The 23,878-nt window shown below is 37.2% G+C and overlaps 1 protein-coding gene across 1 annotated transcript in view; it reads left to right on the top strand.

Annotated features, from left to right (window-relative positions):
- Positions 1-2,289: 2,289 nt before the first annotated feature.
- MALRD1 (MAM and LDL receptor class A domain containing 1) overlaps positions 2,290-23,878 on the top strand; it is a 747,899-nt gene continuing 726,310 nt past the window's right edge. The window contains exons 1-3 of the mRNA XM_040451270.1: positions 2,290-2,474; positions 21,984-22,085; positions 23,223-23,369. Coding sequence (XP_040307204.1) covers positions 2,336-2,474; positions 21,984-22,085; positions 23,223-23,369 — 388 coding nt within the window. The 5' untranslated portion in view covers positions 2,290-2,335. The remainder of the gene's footprint in view (positions 2,475-21,983; positions 22,086-23,222; positions 23,370-23,878) is intronic.

Genomic DNA, 23,878 nt, shown 5'->3' with positions numbered 1-23,878 from the left:
ACATTCATGTAATACTTAATACTTTATAAATATTTTATAAATACTTTATTACTTAAATACTTTAATACTTAAATACTTTAATAACTGTGTTACAATAAGAGCTAATACTTATTTAATGTGAACTATATGCTAAATACTGATATACATGTAATAATTCATTTGTCCTTGGAAATCTTTTCATATAGGTAAAAATTTATTATTTTTTATCAGTACAGTTTTACAAAGAAGAAAACTGAGGTACAGAGATGTTAATAACTTCTCCAAGGTCCTGTTGTTATTAAGTGGTATAGTTGGAATCTGAACCCAATTAGTCTAGTTCCAAATACATACTTTAATCACTATGCTCTACTGCCCTCACATAAAACCATTCCTATATAGCAGTCTTTTTTTTTTCCTTTCTTACCCTCTGAAACACCTTTTTATGAAACAGCAAAGCAAAATTGCAACATGAGTTTAAATGTTTATAAATTAGGTCACAAAAGGGATGCAAAATGGTTGAAGTCTAACTCTTAGATTCACATAACTAAAGTCATTCATTGAATCTTACACCAATACCAAAATAAGATTTTTCCATGATGAAGAGTAGCCCAGGGACATCTGGGTGGCTCAGTCAGTGAAGCATCTGGTTCTTGGTTTCGGCTCAGGTCATTATCTCATGGTTCATGGGTTCGAGCCCCGCATTGGTCTCTGTGCTGAAAGCTAGAGCCTGCTTGGAATTCTCTCTCTCCATCTCTCTCTGCCCCTACCCCCCTGCCCCAACCTTATCTCTCTCAAAATAAATAAATAAATAAACATTGAAAACAAATAGTAGCCAAAATCTAGTAACCAAAACTATATTAACATCAGAAATAATGTTCAAGCATTAAGTTGGAAAAGAAAATCCACTAATTTTCTTTCCAAATGGAATCTACAAACTAAATTTTTAGAAACTGTCAAAGAATGACTAAAACTATAAACCTAGGAGTTGGGTTTACAGAGAATTCTGGAAGTAGTGAGAAAAAATACATACTGAGAAAGTATCAGTTAGTATGCTTGCAAAACTCTCCCATTGTACTCATGATTCTGATACTAATGTACTATGAAGGGATTTTGCAAACGATCTGCTGGGTGCTACAAATAAACCTTCAGACTAAACTCTTTGTAACTCTTGTCTTCTAGTGTGGTATGAGGTTAGTCACACTTAACCTACTTGCATATATGTATTCCCCAAAAGATCTAGTCTCTACCAGAGATCACACAAATCTGGAGTGAAAACATTTGGAGTTGGTTACTACTGTTGCCAAGCACTTTTCCCATTCTATTTATTTTTGCTCAAAATTTTCTATTTCAAATGTATATCCAGCGCTCACCTTTTTAGATACCAAGTAGATGATTTTGCCTACGCAGCAATCTTTGATAGGTCTTTTCCAACATGGCCCTGCTTTACAAGTAGTCACGTGGTCATTCTGTTTTATGTGAAGAAAAGTTGACTTTCTTAGGGCTACATATTGAACATTACTCGATAGGTTGTGGGTGTTTCACATCATATTTTTAATAGTCTAGTACATCTGGTTTGAAAGGAAATATATCAGTACATCATGTTGTATAGGAAAGAAAAGAGAATGCACCACAGCAAAATGATCTCCTAGGGTCAGTTGTATTCACTGTATGCAGACTAATGGTTAAGTTAAAAAACAGTGCTGACATTTTGAAATAATAAGATGTTTATGTCATAAACAAGGCTAAACAATGCCCACAAGCTTAATGCATCCATGGATTAAGACTCAAACATCATTGGTATTCATTAGTGAGGATGGGATAAAACTCTCCACCCACACACCAATTTTCAACGGATTTAAATAACTAGGAAATTGGAGAGTAGTTTCTTTCTAAGGTTCTCAGATTTATTATACCAGAGTATTTCCTCTTGGTGCATACTTGGGTTGCCTTCATGTCCCAGTATCACGTTCACTCATTTTAATAAGAAGTCGCTGAACAACCATCTCCAGTCACTGTCCCAAGTTTTGTTTATATAATAGCAGAAAACGCACAGGAGGATATAGCACAAGGACATCCAAGTCTGTGAGCAAAATTTAGAGAACCAGAAGTGGAAATGGGACACAGTTGCAAAATGGCAAAAAACCAGAGATCAAGAGGCAGCTGGGTCCAAGATCTGGTAAATACTAAAGAGCCGGTGTATACTATTTGAGATGCATGGATGACTGCATTTTCTTGTGCTTAAGAGTGTATGCTTAGATCTCTTTCCAGTTGGAATTGGAAATGGTCACCTAAATGCTTCTAGGAAGTGATAAGTTTTTTATTGGTAGGCTCTGTGCTGTAAGACTTGGAGACAGTGATGTTCCTTGCTTTGTGCTTTCATCTTGTTTTTCTTGTGCAGGTTGTTTTTCAAGGTCAAATAGTTTCAACTCCTGAACAAGATGAAGTCATAGCTATTGATGATATATCTTTCAGTTCAGGCTGTTTGCCTGCAAATGGTAAGAACTTTTTCTCATTTTGATCCTTATTGTGTATATAAATTCAGTGCAATTTAAACATTGTGTAATGACTTTCATCTACTCTTTCTTTCTTTGCTTTTTTTTTTTTTTTTGGCCCGATGTTTTAAAGTGGGCTATTTTACATTGTATAACAATGTCTAGGTTTATGCTACAAGTGAAAATAGTCTATTTTTCCACCGATTCTGATGCTGTAGAGAGCTAAAGGGGTAATTTAGTGTCAGATTTGAAACTTTGTAGCAATGTTACAAAATTAAAACGGCTAGTTAAATCACCAGGAGAGCTTCCCGCCTTCTAGGAGACTAAGTGAAAGCTGGCCTCCATAGGGTTGAAATTGTCTTCTTGGGGAATGGACTTGACTTTTCCACTGAAAGACACAAATGGAGAAAGATATTAGCTATAATCTATTTTCTTTTGAGACAAACAACTCGATCAATAAGCCACATATATCAGGTCTAAAAAAATTATCCATTATTGGCCCTTTGATTATATTAACTGAATAATATTCAATTCACCATGCACATTGGTCTCAATAGAACAGTTTAATGTTAAAATTATCCTTTGGTCAGGATAAAATTAATTTAGTCTAATATTCAAACAAGAATCATATGTATATGATTATAGTAGTTGATAGATCGTTTTTCCTTTTTAAATGTTATTATACTGTAGTATGATATAGCATAATAAAGATAGCTATTTTGTAGAGAGGCTTCTAAGTTCTAATTTTGTACAAAGTATGGTAGTTGTGTAAATTATATTTCAAGAACAGTAAAGATGAGTTGGTCTACCTAAAAGGAGACCAAGGAATCTTGATAAAGGCTGTCTGATTTATGCTTGGATTTTGAACAGCAGTTCTGCTGGTCTGATAAGAGTGTTTATAAGAATGTGTCTCTTGCCACTTGGACCACGGTAGGGTTTTATAGGAGCCAATGACAGCCCCTTCCACACTGGAACACATAAAAATTTTTTTTTCATCTTTATATTATCAGTTCTCAGTCTATATTAGGTAAGAAATCACTATATGATAAATTGAAATATAGATACATTGAATTGCAGAACTTGAAAGGAGCGGATGGTAACCTCCACCTGTTCCTAGAAGTAAATAATTGTAGTACGAACCTTAATGTCTTTTCGCCAACAGAAGATAACGTTTATTGGCTTTAACAGAAGGGCAGCAATGTATCAGTGTAGAATACACTGTTGACTACAAGCAGCACAGACTCAACTATTGACTACTGTACCACTCAGTCTCCCTTAATGCTCTCTCTTCTGGTACCCTGCATGGTATTCCCAGGTCCAGAGAGCAGCCAGCTTATGCCTGATTTTTATTGAGGCAGCTAGTCCCTAACTGTGATCATTTTAGCAGTATCTTTATATATCCCATTTTTATAGTTTCTGCAGAAACTGAGGTCTGCCAAACTAAATGATCCCCAACTAGGCCTATTTATTGCTCAGACTAGCTTAATCAACCCAAAAGAAAATAAGGAATGAGGTCAGCTGTTGGCTGGACTTGCCTCATTGCAAGGAAAATTAGGAACTGGCCACTGCTCTGAAGCTTTGTTTGCATTACAGATGTACACAGGAGCATGCTGGGGTTGTGCCTGGGACTTGATATCGCCTGTAATAGGACTCTGCTATCATTTCAGACATGACCTTTCTCTGCATCTCTGGACCTGGGAACGAAAGCCATTTCCTTAATTACCTGTGATCCATATACTGGGACAAAGGCCAATGTAGATGGGCCATGATAAATATTCAGAAGACAAATGCCAGGTTTTTAGTAAGCACTTAAAAGAGCTCTATAAAATCACTATAGAAGTGAAAAAGCAGTGGTCACAGGAGTGAGAGCATCAGCCAGCTGGACATTCAATGAAAGGTTGTGGTCAAGTAGAAAAATATTGGTGTCTGAAATTTCTAAGACAATAGTTCCAGATAATATTATAACCATATTGTTTTTGAGGTGGTGGGGAAAAAAAGTTTACTGAAGATGAGGCATGAATTTTAAAGCTAAGTTATCGGCTAACCTTTTCACATGGCTATTAAACATATACAACATTACTAGGTGTGGGGCTAGAGAAGATTTTGACATCCCAAACTGAAGTCTTCCATGAATATGGATTCATGAACCTAGATCTAGGGAAGTAAGTTGTGTGTTAGGAGCCAAGATATTTCTACACATGGAAGAACAAATGAATCGACACTGGGGATTTAGAAGAGTGGCAACTTTAATTGTAGGCCTTGTGTTTTATGGGGCATTGGGAAAGGATGCCATCCCTTGGGACAATTGCAAAGGAATTAGTCTGTTGTTAGAAAAAGCCAGTATATTGATCTCACTGCTCATGGGTTCGAGCCCCACCTGCATGGGGCACCTGCATGGGGCTCTGGGCTGACAGCTCAGAGCCTGGAGCCTGCTTTGGATTTTGTGGACCCCTCTCTCTTTGCCCCTCCCCTGTCACACTGTCTCTCTCTCTCTCTCTCTCTCTCTCTCTCTCTGTCTCTCTCTCTCTCTCTCTCAAAAAATAAACATTAAAAAAATTAAAAAGAAAAAAAGCCAGTATTCATTTAGGTAGGATCCTACCTATTTATTTAGGTAGGATCACACAGCATGTTCTTTGAAGGTGAGGGTGCAAGGAGTTTTATTTTTTGTTCTTCAAATAGAATGAGGGTTGATGGCACATTTAAACTTTTGGGAGGAAAACACAGCAGCATGAGGATTAATAATGGAGAAAAAGAATAAAGTATCATGGAATAGGATTAGCACATGGATGGAGTTGCATTTTGTACATGGTAGGAATGTGAGATACGGTAAAATTATATAACATTAAATTTGCAAATGATGCTCTCCAGTCAAGTTCAGATGCTATCATGATAGACTAACCCCAGTCAGTCACCAGAATCACAAAGAGGAGTGATTGATTCTGGGCTTTACTCCAAACCTGCTAGATGGGAATCACTGAGGATAAGGCCTACATTTTAAATAAGGCACTCAGGACACTTTCGGTGAAGCCAGCTGACCTTGGGTTTAAGAACCAAACTAGCATTTGTATGCCACACAGCCTGGTCCCTGGGTTGCTACACTCACAGTGACTGCCCTGAGACAGAGTTGCAGCTGACCAGAATCAGTGGTTTCAGTCTCATGCAGTCCTGATGGTGATGATCAGGGTGCATCTGAGACATGGGGGCAGAAGCCCACTCAACGTCTTCCAGACATCACCGTCAGAAATCTTAATCAAGTGGAGGGTGGAGTTAGGAATGCATTTGGATGCCAGAAAAGAGACAAGTTTTCCTAGGTGACTTAAGAAAACAGAGGAGATGGACAGTTATGGCATAGATTTTCAACTCTAATACTATTAAAGTCAAGGACTAAGGGATTTCCTTGGTATTTGCTTCATGCTTGTCACCTTATGTTCTTAAAGTGACTGTTGAGATTCTATACATCTCACATCCAAGGTAGGCGGAAGGCAGAAATGGGAAAGGGCAATGTGTTTGGCCATGCCATTGGCTAGGTGATTGTCACCTGGTAACCTTGGTTGCTAGGGAGACTAATAAAATTGAGTATTTGGATTTAGCCTCTGTAATAGAGGCAGGCAAGGAGAACAGGTTTATGAATTGAGTGAGCAAACATATTTTTCCAGAGAAACTCAACATCAGCTTATTTAGAAGTAAATTTCAGTTTTCTTCCAAAATATCTTGCCTTGCCTATATTTCCCTTTTTAGATTATTGACATCTGGTCTCACTTAGTAGTCTAGGAGTCGGTCATTCTTAAATCATTCTCCTCTCTTCTTCCCCCTGTATTAATTTGGTCAAAAAATAGTATTGAGGGCGTGTCCTTATATTTTTCAAATTATCTGCCCTATTTATTATTATTATGTATCCAACCACGATTTCATTTAAGGGCATATTTTTTTCCTGCTGAATTTTAAAAACTTCTGGTTTCGATCTATTCAACTCTACCATCCAGTACTATCTACTGTCCACCAGATTATACTTTCTAACATGCAAATATGACCAGTCTCTACTTTGTTAAAATCTGTCAGTCACTCTCATTGCCTCCGGGATAGAATTCAGATTTCTAACGGATTCTCAAAAATTCAAATTTCTAAGCTCACCGTGACCCTGCTCTCGCACACCAGTCCAACTTCCTCCTTTACAGTCCTCTAAGAACCCAACTATTCAGGAATTCAAATAAATTCTTCTTTTCTCTGAGCTATATATGCTCCATTTCACAGAACACAGATTTAAATAGAATATCATGGGACTATTTTTTTTTAGCAGGACTTATATTTATGCTAAGAATATATGTGATTTTTCAGTTTCTGTTTTAATATCAAAAATGAAGGTATGTCCCCAAGCTACTTAATGTGATTTTATCTGAGATTTAATCTGGACCAAGCATTTTCTATATTTTAGTGCAAAATAGACGTTTTTGTCATTTTGTAGCAGAAAAATAGTACTTAGGAAGGAGTAATAGTTGGAAATGAGTGCTCTAATATAGTTATCTTTTGATAGATCATTTTGGTTTATAAAAAGGTTTTTTGTTTAAGATGGTAAGGTATACTGACAAGACTTCTTTATTTTTTTTATGTCTTCAAACTATTGTGCTTTCAAGATTTTGTTCTGATTTTTTTTAAAGACTAGAGAGAATTCGATGAACCATGCCTTTTATTTTCCATATTCTGATGCTTTGATATCTGAGGGCCTTGCTGACCCTGGAAAGACTGTCTCTTCCAGGGTTAGCCAATTCCTAGAGCTACAAAAAACAGCTCACCCTACAAATGCAAACCAACCCATCCAGGGCCCCTATCCCCAACCACCTCTTCAGGCTCTCACTCTCTGGGCACTTTGTACCTGCCATAATCACCCCAGGGTCGCTGTATTAGTATCCTTGGGCTACCATAACAGAATAACTCCAACTGGGTGGTTTAAGCAACAGAAATTTATATTCTCATGATTCTGGAAGCTAGAAGTCCAAAATCAAGATTTCAACAAGTTTGCTTTCTTTTGCTTGTGGATGGAAATTTAGTCCCTGTTGTCACATGGTATTCCCTCTGTGTGTATCTGTCTCTTAAACTCTTCTTCTTATAAGGACAGTCATATTCAATTAAGGCCCACCACATGACCTCATTTTATCTTAGTTACCCCCTTACAGACCCTGTCTCTAAATATGGTCACATAATGAGGTAGTGGGGGATTGGACTTCAACATATGAATTGGTGGGTCATGGGGAGATGATTCATCCTGTAATAGCAAGGTACCAGACAATAAAGGACAGTCCCTTCTGCCCTAGAGCATGCTGAAATTATTCCCACCAGACAATTCTAAGCCTACATACCCTACCTTACCAGTTCCTTCCCAAAAATCCACAAGAAATGCTCTTGCCCAGATTTCCCCTCTCTCCCTCTGCCTCCTGACTAACCCTGGTGTTTTCCCATGTACTTCCTCCCACCCCTAACTCATTGCATGGTGTACCCCATCTTCTTGGAGTCTGTGAGGAAAACAAACTATCTTCTCAATGGTAGTTATCTTCTGATGTGTTGGCCTTTACATTCCTAAGTAATAATGAAAGCTATATTTTAAAGTAAGAATGTTAGAATCAGTGGGAGGAGAAATTAATAACTGCTCAAATGTAATAATCACTTATTGTCTTAGTAATGAACTAAATTGTAGCAGTGCTGAAGGGCTCAGTGTGGCACGGGAGCATACCATTAACGCAGGTCAGATTGTTTTTTCCACACTGCCTCAACATTCACTTCCTGCTTGTGCAGAGTCTCAAGGTCACCCACACATGGGAGAATAGAGTCTTCAAGGGTCTTTCCTGGGCATGTGCATAAACTTGCACTTTCTCTCTGCTTCCTACATATCCTGGGATATGTCAGAGCTTCTCAAAGCCCCCCTTGGGCGTCTCCTTCTATGACTTTTTCCTTTAAGTTGTTTTGGTCAGCTCTTTGTTTGCCCCAGTTTGCAATGGCTGTCTCCAGGTAGCTCTGGTATCAACTAATTGCCTTTGGGAAAAGGCTCTTTTTGATGAATGAGCTCAGAATCAGGTCAAATAAAGCCAAAATGAAGCTCCTGGGTTGCTGGTTTTCATGGCCATCACAATTCCAAGGATTTCTCAACAAACCCCAACCAGGAAAATTGAAATAAAAACCATGCCCACACACATCATAATCAAACTTCTGAGAATCAACAGTACAGAAAAACTGTTAAAAGTGAACAAAGATAAATAACACATGCCATTCAGTAACATATTCTTGCTGTTATTATTGTTTTTATTGTTACTGTTTGTTCAGTGACTGTTATGAGCCAAATTATGTCCACCCTCCAAAATTCATATATTGAAGTCCTAACCCCCAGTACCTCAGAATGCAAATGTATTTGTAGATGGGGTCTTTAAAGAGGTAAATTAAGTTAAAACGGGGTTACATGGGTGGGTACTAATCTAAAATGACTGGTGTCCTTCTAAGAAGAGGAGATTCAAACAAACACACAGAGGGAAGACTGTAGGAAAGCCCAGGGAGAAGATGGTCATCTGCAAACCCAAGGGAGCAGCCCTCAGAAGCAACCAATCTTGCTGACACCTTGATCTTGGACTTCTAGCTTCCCAAATCATGAGAAAGTAAATTTATATTGTTTAAGCCACCAGATCTGTGGTGCTTTGTGATGGCAGCCCTAGCAAACTAATATAGAGGCTTTCCTGAACTAATTCTATGGCATATGAATTCTTTCTCATCTGTAGCCACCGCAGTTTCTTCTTTGGAGAGATGGTAGTCTGTACGTTTTCTGTAAGCCTATAGTTTTTCCATCAGTATGGAAGCCAGAATATAGGGATGCATTTTTAAAATGCTAAAACTAAGTAACTTTGAATTCTATATCCATTGAAAATATCCTTCAGGAATTGAAGAAAAATAAAGACATTCTCAGATCAAGAGAAAGTAATAGACTTCATCACCAAATTTATTTTGAAAGAAATGCTAACACAAGCTAGTTCGCAGGCTGAACAAAGAAAATATCAGAGGTAAATGTATCAGTAAGAAGAAAGAAAGAAAGAGAGAAAGAAAGAAAGAAAGAAAGAAAGAACGAACGAACAACTGAGGGGCGCCTGGGTGGCTCAGTCAGTTAAGTTTCTGAATCTTGATCTCAGGGTCATGAATTTGAGCCCAGTGTTGGGCTCCATGCTGGGTGTAGAGCCTATTGAAAACAAAAAACAAAAAAGCCGAAGTTATAAATATCAGAGTAAATATAATGGAATGTTCTTCTTCTGTAAAGATTTTTAATGTACACGGGACTCTTGAAAACAGATATTTGAACACCCTTTTGGTGGGTTCAAAGCATGTAGATGTAAGATATGTGACAAGTATATCATAAAGTTGGGAGTGTAGAAATCCATAGGTTTAAGACTCCTACATTTTATTTAAAATGTTAACAAACTGTATGTACAGTGTTAAACTGAGGTGTGCATATTATTGTGCCTATAGTGAATGCTAAACAGGCATATATAAAGGACAATAGATACATTAAAATTGAGCATAAAATATTAAAATATTGAAACAATCCATTAGAAGACAAATAAAAACAGATGGTGAAGGCAGAAATGATAGCAGGGTGGTGGCAAAGAGTATAATGGGTAATAAGTGAAGAAGAGACAAACTGAAAAAAAATAATTTTAATTATTATATTATTAATGTTATATGATAATAAATTACTATTTAATATTTAAATAATAATAAATTAGTTATGATGATAAAATAATTACATTAAATATAAGTGGCATTTATATTCCTTTTAGGAGTCAGAGGTTGTCAGATTAGATAAAAGATAAGAAATAACTACATTTTGACTACAAAAGCTCATTTAAAAAATAATGATATAGATTAATTAAAAGTTAAGGGATTCAAATATAGTCAAAGGAAGGAAGAAGAATATGCAATGGGGAGAAGATAGCCTCTTCAATAAATGGTGCTGGGAAAACTGGACAGCTACATGCAAAAGAACGAAACTGGATCACTTTCTTACACCGTAATACAAAAATGAACTCAAAATGGAGTGAAGACCTAAATAAGAGACATGAAGCCATTAATTTCATAGAAGTAAACATAGGTAGTAATGTCTTTGACATTGGCCTTTGCAGTGTTTTCCTAGTTACGTCTTCTTAGACAAGGGAAACAAAAACAAAAATAAATTATTTGGGCTACACAAAAATAAAAAGATTTTGCTCAGTGAAGGAGACCATCAACAAAATATAAAGGCAACCTAATGAATGGACAAATATATTTGCAAATAATATATTCAATAAAGGGTTAATATCAAAATATGTAAAGAGCTTATACAACCCAACAGTCAAAAAGACAAATGATCCAATTAATAAATGGGCAGAGGACCTGAATAGACATTTTTCCAAAGAAGACATACAAATGGCGAACAGACACATGAAAAATGCTCATCACTAATCATCCAGGAAGTGGAAATCAAAAACTGTAGTGAAATATCATTTACACCTGTCAGAATGGCTAAAATCCAAAATGACAAGAAATAACAAGTATTGATGAAGATGTGGAGAAAAAAGAACTCTCATGCGCTGTTGGTAGAAACATAAATTGGTGCAGCCACTGTGGAAAACAGTATGGAAATTCCTCAAAATATTAAAAAGAAGTACCATACAATCCAGTAATTTTACTACTGGGTATTTACCCAATGTAAAAAAAACACTAATTTGAAAAGATCTATGCACCCCTATGTTTATCGCAGCATTATTTACATTAGCCAAGATTTGGAGGCAACCTGTGTCCATCAATAAATGGATAAATATGATTTTATATGTATATATATGAATATTATGGAGCTATAACAAAGGATGGTATAACATTTATAAAGATGATTATATATCGATCATATATATATTGATCATATATATTGATATATATATATATTGATCATATATATATTGATATATATATATGAATATTATGCAGCTATAACAAAGGATGGTACAACAAAGGATGGGATCTTGCTATTTGTGACAACATGGATGGAACTACAAGGTATTATGCTAAGTGAATAAGTCAGACTAAGAAAGGAAAATACCATATGATTTCACTTATAGGTAGAATCTAAGCAAAATAAAACAAATGAATAAAAAAACAGAAAATATCCATAAATACAGAGAACAAATTGATGGGTGTCAGGATAGAAGGACGGATAAAATGGGTGAAGAGGAGGGGTGCCTGGGTGGTGCAGTCGGTTAAGCGTCCGACTTCAGCCGGGTCACGATCTCGCGGTCCGTGAGTTCGAGCCCCGCGTCAGGCTCTGGGCTGATGGCTCAGAGCCTGGAGCCTGTTTCCGATTCTGTGTCTCCCTCTCTCTCTGCCCCTCCCCCGTTCGTGCTCTGTCTCTCTCTGTCCCAAAAAAATAAATAAAAAAGTTAAAAAAAAATGGGTGAAGAGGAGTGGCAGGTACAGGCTTCCATTACAGAATGAATAAATCATGAAGTTAAAAAGTACAACAGGGAATATAGTCAATTGTATTTTAATAGTGTTGTATGGTGACAGATGGTAGCTACACTTGTGAGCATAATGTAGAGAATTGCTGAATCTGTGTGTCATACACTTGAAACTAATGTAACATTGTGTTTCAACTACACTTTTAAAAAAAGAATAAATGAGCAACTAAAAAAAACCTAAAGATATTAAAAGAGATACATTAAGCAATGTAATTAAAAGGAGGGTGAATGGCTATATTAATGTCAAAATGTGCTTCAGAACAAGGAAAATTAATAGGCATAGAGAGGAACATTATATAATGATAAAAGGGTAAATTCATTAAGAAAACAGAACAGTCCTTGTACACACATAAAAGCAGTACATGGGAAACAGTGACTGGTGGCAAGGTAGAGTAAGTGTAATTCCAAAATTAAACTTTCTTTATTATTGTGTGACCTAGGTCAAGCAGATTACAGATAAAACTGTTAGAACTAAAAGGAAAAATAGACAAACCTACAATTATACAAGGAGACTTGCATACACATCTTTCAGGAATCAACAGAAAAAGTATACAAAAAAGTCAGCAAGAATTTGCAAAACCTGTGGGGGAAAAAAAAACCCTAAAATTTCTGTGGAACCACAAAAGAGCCCAGATAGCCAAGGCAATTCTGAGAAACAACAGCAAAGCATTATACTTCCTGATTTTAAATTATACTACAAAACTATACTAATTAAAACAGTTTGATACGGGCATAAAAAATGACACACAGACCAATGAAACAGAATAGAAAACCCAGAAATAAACACTGCATATCGATCAACTAACATTTGATAGTGAGTCAAGAATACTTAATGGAGAAAGGATAGTCTCTTCAATAAATGGTGCTGGGATAATTGAACCCTTATACCACTAATGAAAATTAACCCTAAATTGATTAAAGATTTATACATAAGACCTGAAACCATAAACCTCTTAGAAAAAAGCATAGGAGAAAATTTCTAGGACATTAACCTAGGCACCTGTTTTTCTTGTTTGGATGTGACACCAAAATCACAAGCAACCAAAGAAAAAAATCAGCAAGTGGGACTAGACATCAAACTAAAAAGCTTCTGCACAGCAAAAGAGACAAACAAGAAACAAAATGAAAAGGCAATCTACGGAAAGGCAGAAAATTATCTACCTACTTGATATAATTGACATTTTAAACAAGTAATTTAAAACTATAGCAGAATACTTCTTCTTTTCAGTGCATGCTGAACGTTCACTAGTAAACTAAGACTATAGCCTGGGCCCAGTGGCAAGACTCAAGGAGGCATGGGAGATCCTCCCCCAGATGCAGAATTTAAGGGGACACTAAAAATTTGTTATGGACCAAATTGTGCCCCCCTCCAAATTTCATATGTTGAAACTCTAGACCCCAATGTGACTATATCGGTGATAGTGTCTTAGGTAGTTAAGATTAAATTAGATCATACAGGTGGGGTCCTAATCTAATAGAACTGTGGCCTTATAACAAGAGGAGATCTCGCTCTCGCTTTCTCTCTCCCTCCCCGCCACCCCTGTCTTTCTGTCATCCTCTCTCTTATTCTCTCCCTGTCCTTCTGTCATGTGAGGGTCACAGTGAGAAGGTAGCCAAGTGCAAGCCAGAAAGAAGACCCTTACGAGAAGTCAGACATGCTGGCAACCTCATCTTGTACTTCCTGCCTCCAGAACTGTGAGAATGTAAATTTTTGCTCCTTAAGCCATCCAGTCTAGGTACTTTGTTATAGCAGCCCAAGCAGGGTAAGACAAGTGCTAATTAAGATAAGTAACATTTTAATACCACACATTAAAAGCTCACAATTAATGAAAAAATCAATGATAAACAAAATATAAAAATGTTAAATGAAGATAGTATTAGTATTACTGAATTTTCCAGGCTCCAATATGGCTTAGCAGTACTACTGGGGCCACAGAACAAACCTTAAGAATGTTAAGACAATTGAAATGTTATAAAATATATCCTCTGAGCAAAATGAAATTAAACTACAAATCTGGGACATCCACAATCATTTGGAAATTAAATGTCACAAATTTATATAAAACATACTTTGAAAGAACCAAATATTTTGAACTGAAAGAAAATGAAAATATAACTTACTAAAATTTGTGTAAGATAGCTAAAGCAGTGCTGAGGAAAACATTAATAGATATAAATTTTTTTGTTAGGAAAGAAAAGGTCTCAAGCCTGTAAATTTAACTATTCATCTAATGAAAGTAGAAAAAGAAGAACATGTAAAAGCTAAATCAAACAGTGGGAAAATAATACATATAGAGACAATAAATAATGGAATTTAAAATGAGAAAGTAGTAGAGAAAATTATTGAAACCAAAAGCTGGTTCTTTGAAGGGGTAAATAAAAAATGATAAAGTTCTAGCTGGATTAACCAAGACAAAAAGAGGAAAGACACATATTACCTAATTTGGAATGAAATAGAGCTAACATTAAAGACTCTACAGGTATTAGAGGATAATAGTAATTAGGAAATACTACAAAAACTCTGTACATAGATCTAACAATGTATGTGAAATGAACAAATTCCTTGAAAGTCACAAATAATCAAAAACCATTCAAGAAGAAAGTGATAATTTGAATAGTTTTATGTTTATTAACAAAATAGGACACGTACTTTAAATCTTCCATTAAAGAAAACTCCTGGACCACACGGTTTCACTGGAAAATTGTATTAAATATTAGGGGAAAAAATAACACCAGTTTTATACATTCTATTTCAGAAAATATAAGGGAAGATAATACTTGTTACCTTATTCTATAAGGGCAACTTTGCCCTAACACCAAAACTGAACAAAAATATTATAAGAAAAGAAAGCTACAGACCAACATTTCTTTCACAAAAAAAATCTTTATCACAATTATTAGCAAATGGAATCCAGTAATACATTAGAAAGAGATTACATTACAGTCATCCAGGAGATTACATTACAATCATCTAAACTGGTCCAATGTTTAGAAAGCAATCAATGTCATTTACCATGTAATCAGACAAAAGAAGAAAAGCATGTGATGATTTCAGTAGGTGCAGAAAAAGCACTGACAAAATTCAACAAACAGCCATGATTAAAAACCTCAGCAAACTATTAACATCTTTAACCTAATAAAGAGCATATACAAAGATCAAACAGTTAACATCACACCCATAATGAATGAGTGTTTCACCTCCAAAACTGAGAAGTAGGCAGTGATGTCCACTCTTACCACTTGTATTCAAGACCTACTGGAAATCCCAGCCAATGCAATAAGGCAAGACATGTAAGTAAAGGCATACACATACAGTTGCAACAGAAGAAATAAACCTTGCCGTATTTGCAGATAACGTGATTGTCTATGGATAAAATACCACAGAATTTATTTTTAAATAAATAAAAATTATTTTAAAATTATTTTATTTTTATCACAGTAGCAGTATACAAAGTCAGTATAAAATCAGTTGTATTTCTATTTAATGGCAATGAACACCTGAAAACTGACATTAGAAAAATGACGCCATTTGTAATACAATCAAAGTAAATTTTTATATATAAATCTAACAAAATATGTGCTGGATTTGTATTCTGAAGCCTACAAAATAATGATCAAAGACATCAAGAATACCTGACTAAATAAATGGAGTATTGATTGATTGAAAGATCATGGGTCTATGTTTGTCAAAACTCATAGAACTGAATAACCCAAAGGATGGATTTTACTGTGTTAAGTTAAATAAATTTAAAGAAGAAATAGTACTCTTTAAAGCTGAAAAGATTCTCATGGTGAGGAAGCTGCTACACAGAGCCCTTGGTAGTATTACCGTTAAGGAAAAAGCACAACTTTCTAGTTTTGTTCTACATATTTCTCTTTATCGTAAACATGTAAACTTTATATAAGTGCTTACAGTATAGGTATAGGCATCTTTATGGTTTCAGAACTCTTTGTGAGTTGGAAAATTCAACTAAATTCTTTTTCTAATATTAGGGAAATCTTTTAGATTATGCCCACACCTTCAAACAGTATCATGCTAAATACTGCCCTTTTCCAAGAAAATTCGCTGCACATTCATTGAAAGAGAATCTTTTTAGACTTTACCAAAGTAGCACGTGTGAAAAAAAGTCGAGCTTTGTGACTGTGAATACAAATGTGTTTAGTCACTGATTCTTGAATGACACTGATTCTTGAATAAATTGCTTATTATCATTTTTTATAAAAATTGCATGCTATGGTTCATAATCAGAATATTGTGAATATTCTCTGAAGATTTTTAGATTGGTTTGCCAGGACACTGCGTTAGTCTCATTTTTGAAGGCCCCAAATATACAAATCATCCTTTAATGAGAACCTGAATGGTGCATACATATTATCCAGCTAAATAACTAAGGACCTAGTTACTTTTGTCCTATTAATTTCTAGTTACCTTTTAAGATCTAATAACTGTCCCTTGAAATTCATAATTAATTTAAGAACATTGACAAAGAAATTGTCCTAAGTCCCTGGAGTCAAAAGTGGGTGTCAGTTATAACTTTTACTGCAATGGCCTTGAGACTTGCACTTCATTCTCTACCATCTGAGAGAGAGTCTGGCCAATTTTATACAACCTGCTTGTACAAAATAAGGTTTGAAATGTGGCTTCATTGGTATAGAGACCTTGAAACGTTGGCAAAGCTTCATCCTGATGATCATGTATCATGGATGGAGGATTTTAAAATCCTCAAAGTAATTTTCTGCTGCTAGACTGTGGTGCAATGTAAGAATGAGATAGAAAGAGGGTGGGGATGTAGGAAAAATGCGTATGAATGTAAATATAGATAACTGACTTCTTGAAATAGTATTGAGCTCTGAGATTGAATGCACTAAAAGAAAAAGAAGTGTCTAGAAGATTAACCGTCAACTTACACCCCCATCTACTGTTTTTACGGTTACAAATTCCAGTTTGGGGAATGAACGTAGTAAAAATGGTTGACATTGGTGAAAGATATTTAATACCAATTGACACAAGCTATGTTGTTAATATCATGCAATTGATACTTGACTATTTTGCTATTTTTGTTTATAGTACTTTTGTGAATTTTTTTTCTTGTATAAATAGTGAAAAATTAGAGATAATATATGACATTTAATTGAACTATGGCCAATACTTAATTATTTAGCTCCAGGAAGCAGAAGATCTGCAGCTATTATGTGAATCAAGAAAAATTACAGTTTTAATTGTTTCATGTTAATTGTTATTGTGCAATCTTAGCTTCATTTATTACCTACACTCCCTTAATTGCATATGCAGTTTTATTTTCAGAGGATCTTACATTCAAAGGCTTTGCATATTCATTATTTGTAAGCTCCTATTATAAGAAATCAGCTTATGGGTGTTATTCATAAATTGTTTCATAACCAGTTGCTTCAATTGTATTCCAAATAAAAATGTAAGCACTTTACATAGGATCTATGATATTGTCAAGTATTTTGTTGAATTATATTTATTCATTCCTTAAACAACTATATATTGGACACTTACGTTGTGCCAAGAGTTATTTCAGACAATGGGGAGACAGCAACGAAAAACAAACACCAATCCCTGTGTTCGTGGAACTTACATTTTAGTCAAAGGGAGAAAGATACTAAGCAAATAAAAAAAAAAACTATGTCAAGTGGTGATATGTGCTGTGGGGAACAATAGAGCAGAAAGCCAAGATAAGAAGAGCCATAGATGAAGGTAAAGTGAAGTTTTAGTCAGGCATGGTCACATGGAAAAGATGTTTCTAAACAACATCAACAAAAAAACCCCAAGGAGTTGAGGGAGAAAGCCATGCATATTTTGGAAGGAACTATAAATACAAAGGTCTCAAGGCAAGAGTCAGGTTTGTCTGTATGAGGAAGATCATGGTGAGGACTTCTGTATTTATTTCATGAAGGACAGAAACCCATGTAACGATGTTGAGCTGAGGAGATGTGATCTGACTCATATATTTAAAGGTCAGAGGGAGACAAGGACAGCAACAAGGGAGCAAAATACAAAGTTATTACTGTAATCCAGAAAGAGTGATATTCCTTGAGTCAGAATTGGTAGTAGTAGCAGAGGCAGTAGGATGTAATGAGATTCTGGATGTGTTCTATAGGGAAAGCAAAGCTTTGCTGATGAATTGCGTGATGGGTGAGAGCGAGAGTTGGGTCATGGATCCAGATTTCCTCCTGAAATAGGTTGGATGGAATTATCACGAACTGAGATGGGGAGGAAAGTGGGAGGAGAAGCTTTGGAGGAAAGAATCAGAAGTTTAATTTTAGACCTATTTCTGTTGAGAATCATGTTAGCTCTTCAAGTGAAAGGGCCAAGACAGCAACAGGATGTCTATATTGGAGACCAGTGAAACTAGGCCTAAAATATAATTTGATAAGAAGGAAATGTTTTAAAGGCATGAGATGAGGTGATATTAACAAGATTGTGGTGTAGAGAAGAGAAGGGAATCCAAGGACTGAGGTCTAGATCCCCCTCATGTTTGTGTCATGTGGAGATGAGGAAAAACCAGCAAAGGTGACTGAGAATGAACAGCCAGTAATTTATGAGGAAAACCAGGAGAGAATTATGTTGTAGAACCTAGTGAAGAAAATGTTTCAAGAAAGATTGAGTGATCAACTAGTTTCAATATTACTGCCATGTCAGGTATGATAAGGAAGAAAAATTAAATGTTGGATTTAACAATACAGAGGTCATTCTTGATATATGCACTTTGAGTGGAGTGGTAAGGTTATGAAAAAGAAAAAAAAAGTTCTGATATGTGCTACAACATGAAGGAACCTTGAAAACATTATGCCAAGTGAAAGAAGTCAAGCACAGAAGACCATATATTGTATGATTCCATTTATGTGAAATATCCAAAATAGGGAAATCTATAGAGATGGGAAGGAGATTAGTGGTTGCCAGAGTCCAAGGAGGAGCAGAGAAAGGGAGTGATATATAATGGTTATGGGTTTTATATAATTTATGGGTTTTATATATAATGGGTTTATGGGTTATGGGGTGATAATGTTTTGGAATTAGTGGTGATAACTGCACAATTATTATGAATAAAAGCCCCTGAACTGTATACTTTAAAATAATTAAAATGGTTAAAATGGTGAATTTTATGTTATGTGAATGTTACCTCAATAAAAAAAAAAACTTAAAAAAAAAAAGACCTCACTAGAGCAGGTTCAAGGAAGGATGTGGGGAGAATTGGTGTTGGAGTCAGTGTGAATAGGCAGAGCTTAGATAAGTTAGTTGGAGGGGGTTGGAGGGTCAGAGGGCTTTCCTAAGATGGATGAAATTTTGGCCCCTTTGTGTATCGAAGGGAAAAGAAAACCTGTTGATGTAAAAGAGGGGAGGGAATTACTGGAATAATTCCTAAAACAGGGAAGAGGAGATGATTTTTTGTAGAAACAAAGAGGGGCCCAGAGAAGAGCATGGCTGGTTGACCCACAGTTACAAGAAGAAAGGTACTCAGGCAGCAGTTCAGGGAGATAGGTAGTGGGACTTGGGAGGTTTTCTGCTGTTTCCTCTCATTTTCCCGATGAAATGTGGAGCAAGAATATTAGCTGAGAAGGATGATAGAGAAGGAGTTGGAATTTGAAGGAGGAAGTAAAGAGTTTTGAATAGTTGTCTAGGAGGAAAAGGAAAGAGGAAATGGAGGAAAAGGAAAGAAGGGGAAACATGGTGGACGATGAGATGGAGTGAGTAGTCACAGACATAAAACCATTTTAATCAGCATGGTGGTGGGCTCTTGATCACTCATCTTCAGCCCCACAGATGCAGGCTGGAGTGGGTGACCAGTTCCCTGGTGGTCTCAGCCTACCAATAGCCATGTCTTGGGCTGGAAATGCCTGGGGCAGTCATCTGGGCCCACGCTGCTTGTGACAAGCCCCACACATGTTTCCTTGATCAGAGCCCGTGTTGTGGCTGACCCAGACCTTGTGGTTCTTGTTAGGATTGCAGGACACTCCTCAGCAACAACCATCAGGGAACTCTGAGAAAACAAGTTTCATTACACATAGGTCCTGGAGGATGTACAGAATGTCCAAGGGCAACACAGCAAGGTTGTGGAGAGAGACCATGGATCCAGGGGTCTGCCTTCATTGAGTTCAAGAGGTTCCTGATCTAGCTGTGTGGCTAGCAATGTGTTTATTCCAGATGGATATCTTTGAAATGGCGCCCTCAGCCATCAGAAGTTTAATATCAGGCACTCTCATCTGTTAAAAAGAAAACCACAGGCCTAAAATGGTGTCACTTGAACTAGGCTAAGTCACCAAACTGGGCCTTAATATCTAACCTAATTACAGTTTCAACTTCTTCAGAAATGTCAGTCTTAACCTGTCAATCAGGAACCTTCTGATCAGCACTAGTGAGGTATTCTATGACATGGGCCCTCTCCATCCTCCAAAGGAAGATGATGTAATCCACCTAGTAAGATCCCTTGACCTTCTCCAAGGGAACGTGACCTTGCCTGGAACAATCTTTTGTTTTCTTTTGCTAATAAGTGTCTTGTTCTACACTCCTTCCTATAAAAACCTGCCATTTGGTATGGCTCCTCAGGGCTCCCCTCTGCTTTCTACTTGGGGTGCTGTCTGATTATTGCTTTAATTTATTGCTAATGAAACCAATCAGATCTTCAAATTCATTTGGTTGAATTATTGTCCTTTATTTTTTATTTTTTAAATACATTATTTAAAGTCTTTTTAAGTTTATTGATTTATTTTGAGAGAGAAAGAGAATGAGATGGGGAGGGGCAGAGAGAGAGGGGGACCGAGGATCTGAAGCGGGCTCTGAACTGACATCAGAGAGCCCGATGTGGGGCTCAAACTCCCAAACCACAGGATCGTGACCTGAGCTGAAGTCAGATGCTTAACCGACTGAGCCACCCAGATGCCCTGAATTCTTGTTCTTTAACACATTATGATGTAAAAAAAAGTGAATTGTCAGATACCTACAGTACCTGCAGGGTTGTACTTACCAGAGTTTTTGCCCTGAGAGTATGAGGAAGCACAGGAGTGCCAGATGGAGTGGCTCTAATGTCTGTGAGAGAGGAAAAGAGAACATGAAAAAGGACGAAAGGAATTGGAAAACTGTCGGACCAGTAGCTTGTGGGACCTTGTGCTGTCAAAAATTGTTAGCGCTGATACTAGAGGGAATGAGTGGAGAGAGGTGATGGTTGAGGAGTGGGCCACTTGTAATTAAGATAAAGGAAATGTTACCACTTGTAATGATGGTACTCACAGGCGTGGTGGCAGAGGTCATTTTTCCTCAACCTTTCTTCATGACCATCAATACGAAAAAAGCAAGAGATTAAGAGACAAGATGAAAGTAGCTATTAAAATGACGATGACTGCCAAGAGTCAAAATCCTCAAGGTGGAGGGGTGGTGCACCAGTGTCTGTAGGTGACTGCCACAAGCTGGCACAACGAGGGATGTCATCTGATGTCGGGAGACTCAAAGCTGAGGTGGCTGGGGAGATGAGAATGAGAATTGTCTGGAAGTGGCAACGGAGCAGGGAGGATACCCAGTCCACTTTCCAGCCCTGTGTTGGGTGGGCAGTGGAGGGAAAAACAGACACCAAGCAGGGAGAGGATTTCAGGGATCGCAGTGCCAGGAGATCAGCTTCCAGTTAAAGAAGACAGCATATCAGCATATGTCATAGTTGACACAGGTACAATTATCCTTCTAATAATAGGCTCCTTGTTTCCACATTAGGCCATGTTACTTCCATGGAGACATGGGCAGTTTGGTTTGGGGGCTTGGCGGTCACCACAGAGATCCGATTAAATCCCAGAAGCACTGGCATCGTTGTATTATTCTCTCTGACTCTCTGTGTGATGGAGCTGCCTGGGGAGAGATGCTGTTACAGAGAGGAGTTGGGTGAAGAGTGCTTTCTAGAACAAATGCTAACATTTTAGGAAATGCAGGAGTCTTTCCAGTTGTACCTACATCTCACTTCTTGCCTCTCTTTAAATTTAACAGATGAAATTTTACCATGTCAAGAAACACTGAATACCGAGCAGGAACTGTGCCATCTAGATTCACATCTCTGCAATTTTGATTCTACAGATGAAGGATTGAGGTGTAAGTGTTAAATCGAGATGCCCACCATGACGGTATGTAGCCACCCACGAGACTTGGACCACTGCTAGGAATTCAGACCACTACGAGGGATACTCACCTGCCAACCTTTGTTGACATTTATGTCCTAATTTTAGCTGGAGTGTTGTTGGAAGTCTATGGTTTATTCAAAACATGAAAGATACTAAATATGTAATTTTTTTTTAAATTTTTTTTTCAATGTTTATTTATTTTTGGGACAGAGAGAGACAGAGCATGAACGGGGGAGGGGCAGAGAGAGAGGGAGACACAGAATCGGAAACAGGCTCCAGGCTCCGAGCCATCAGCCCAGAGCCGGATGCGGGGCTCGAACTCACGGACCGCGAGATCGTGACCTGGCTGAAGTCGGACGCTTAACCGACTGCGCCACCCAGGCGCCCCTAAATATGTAATTTTAAGGTGATGTTTTATAAAGTAGTTCCATTAAAGACCAGCTTTCAATTATATAGAGTGTTTCTTCTTTAAAGTTTCCATGTGATTATGAATAACAAGTGATTTAAACTAATTTCATAAGGTAGGTAAGGTCAGATTATATATGTGCCATTTAAAAAGTTGTAGTAGGAGCAGTGTACAAGAAAAAACGGAAACATCTTTTCACTTTTGAATGGCAGTGGTTTCCATTTGGGAGGATACCTATCTGGATCAAGGGAGGAACTTTTGTGTTTTTTTTTTTTTTTTAATTTTTTTTTTCAACGTTTATTTATTTTTGGGACAGAGAGAGACAGAGCATGAACGGGGGAGGGGCCGAGAGAGAGGGAGACACAGAATGGGAAACAGGCTCCAGGCTCTGAGCCATCAGCCCAGAGCCTGACGCGGGGCTCGAACTCACGGACTGCGAGATCGTGACCTGGCTGAAGTCGGACGCTTAACCGACTGCGCCACCCAGGCGCCCCAAGGGAGGAACTTTTGAAAAACACATTTGCTGGCATATTCTAAGGCTTATTGAACCAAAATTTGTAGGTATGAAATTGTGTGTGTGTGTGTGTGTGTGTGTGTGCGCGCGCGCGCGTGTTAAGCTTTGATTATAATACATAACTATGGCTAAGCAGCTACTCTAGTACACTGTGATGGTTCACCAAGATCTTTTTTGGCTTTCTGTAGTATGTCACGTCTGTGGATTTGAATCTGACATGTGTGACTGGGCATCAGAAACATCTGCTGGGCGAATTTCCTGGATGCGCACAAAAGCAAGAGAGGTTCTTGCATTAGAATCTATACCTCAGCAGGATCAAAGTAGTGATGATGAAGGTAGGAAATAAAAAAAATAATCTTCTGTATATATGAGTTTTAGAATTTTGACTTATTGTGGGTAGTATGAAGATATTTCATCAGGGATCTGGATGTATATACTGAGTGTATTTTATTGAAGCTATATTTGCATAGATATTGAAAGTGAAAAAACCCATATTATTGACAGTGTAGAGAAAGAATTATACTAGGTTAACTTTTAATTTTGTAAGTTTTATTATTTAATCATCAAGAGATAGTAGATATTGTGGGAAGAAAAAGGTAAAGTATTAAAACGCTTTTATAAAGCTGATTAGGGGCGCCTGGGTGGCGCAGTCGGTTAAACGTCCGACTTCAGCCAGGTCACGATCTCGCGGTCCGTGAGTTCGAGCCCCGCATCAGGCTCTGGGCTGATGGCTCGGAGCCTGGAGCCTGTTTCCGATTCTGTGTCTCCCTCTCTCTCTGCCCCTCTCCCGTTCATGCTCTGTCTCTCTCTGTCCCAAAAATAAATAAAAAACGTTGAAAAAAAA

Source organism: Herpailurus yagouaroundi, unplaced genomic scaffold (assembly GCF_014898765.1).
Source record: "Herpailurus yagouaroundi ecotype Mexico unplaced genomic scaffold, PumYag 203, whole genome shotgun sequence".
NCBI classification, from domain to species: domain Eukaryota; kingdom Metazoa; phylum Chordata; class Mammalia; order Carnivora; family Felidae; genus Herpailurus; species Herpailurus yagouaroundi.
This window is presented reverse-complemented; position numbering and strand designations above follow the sequence as displayed.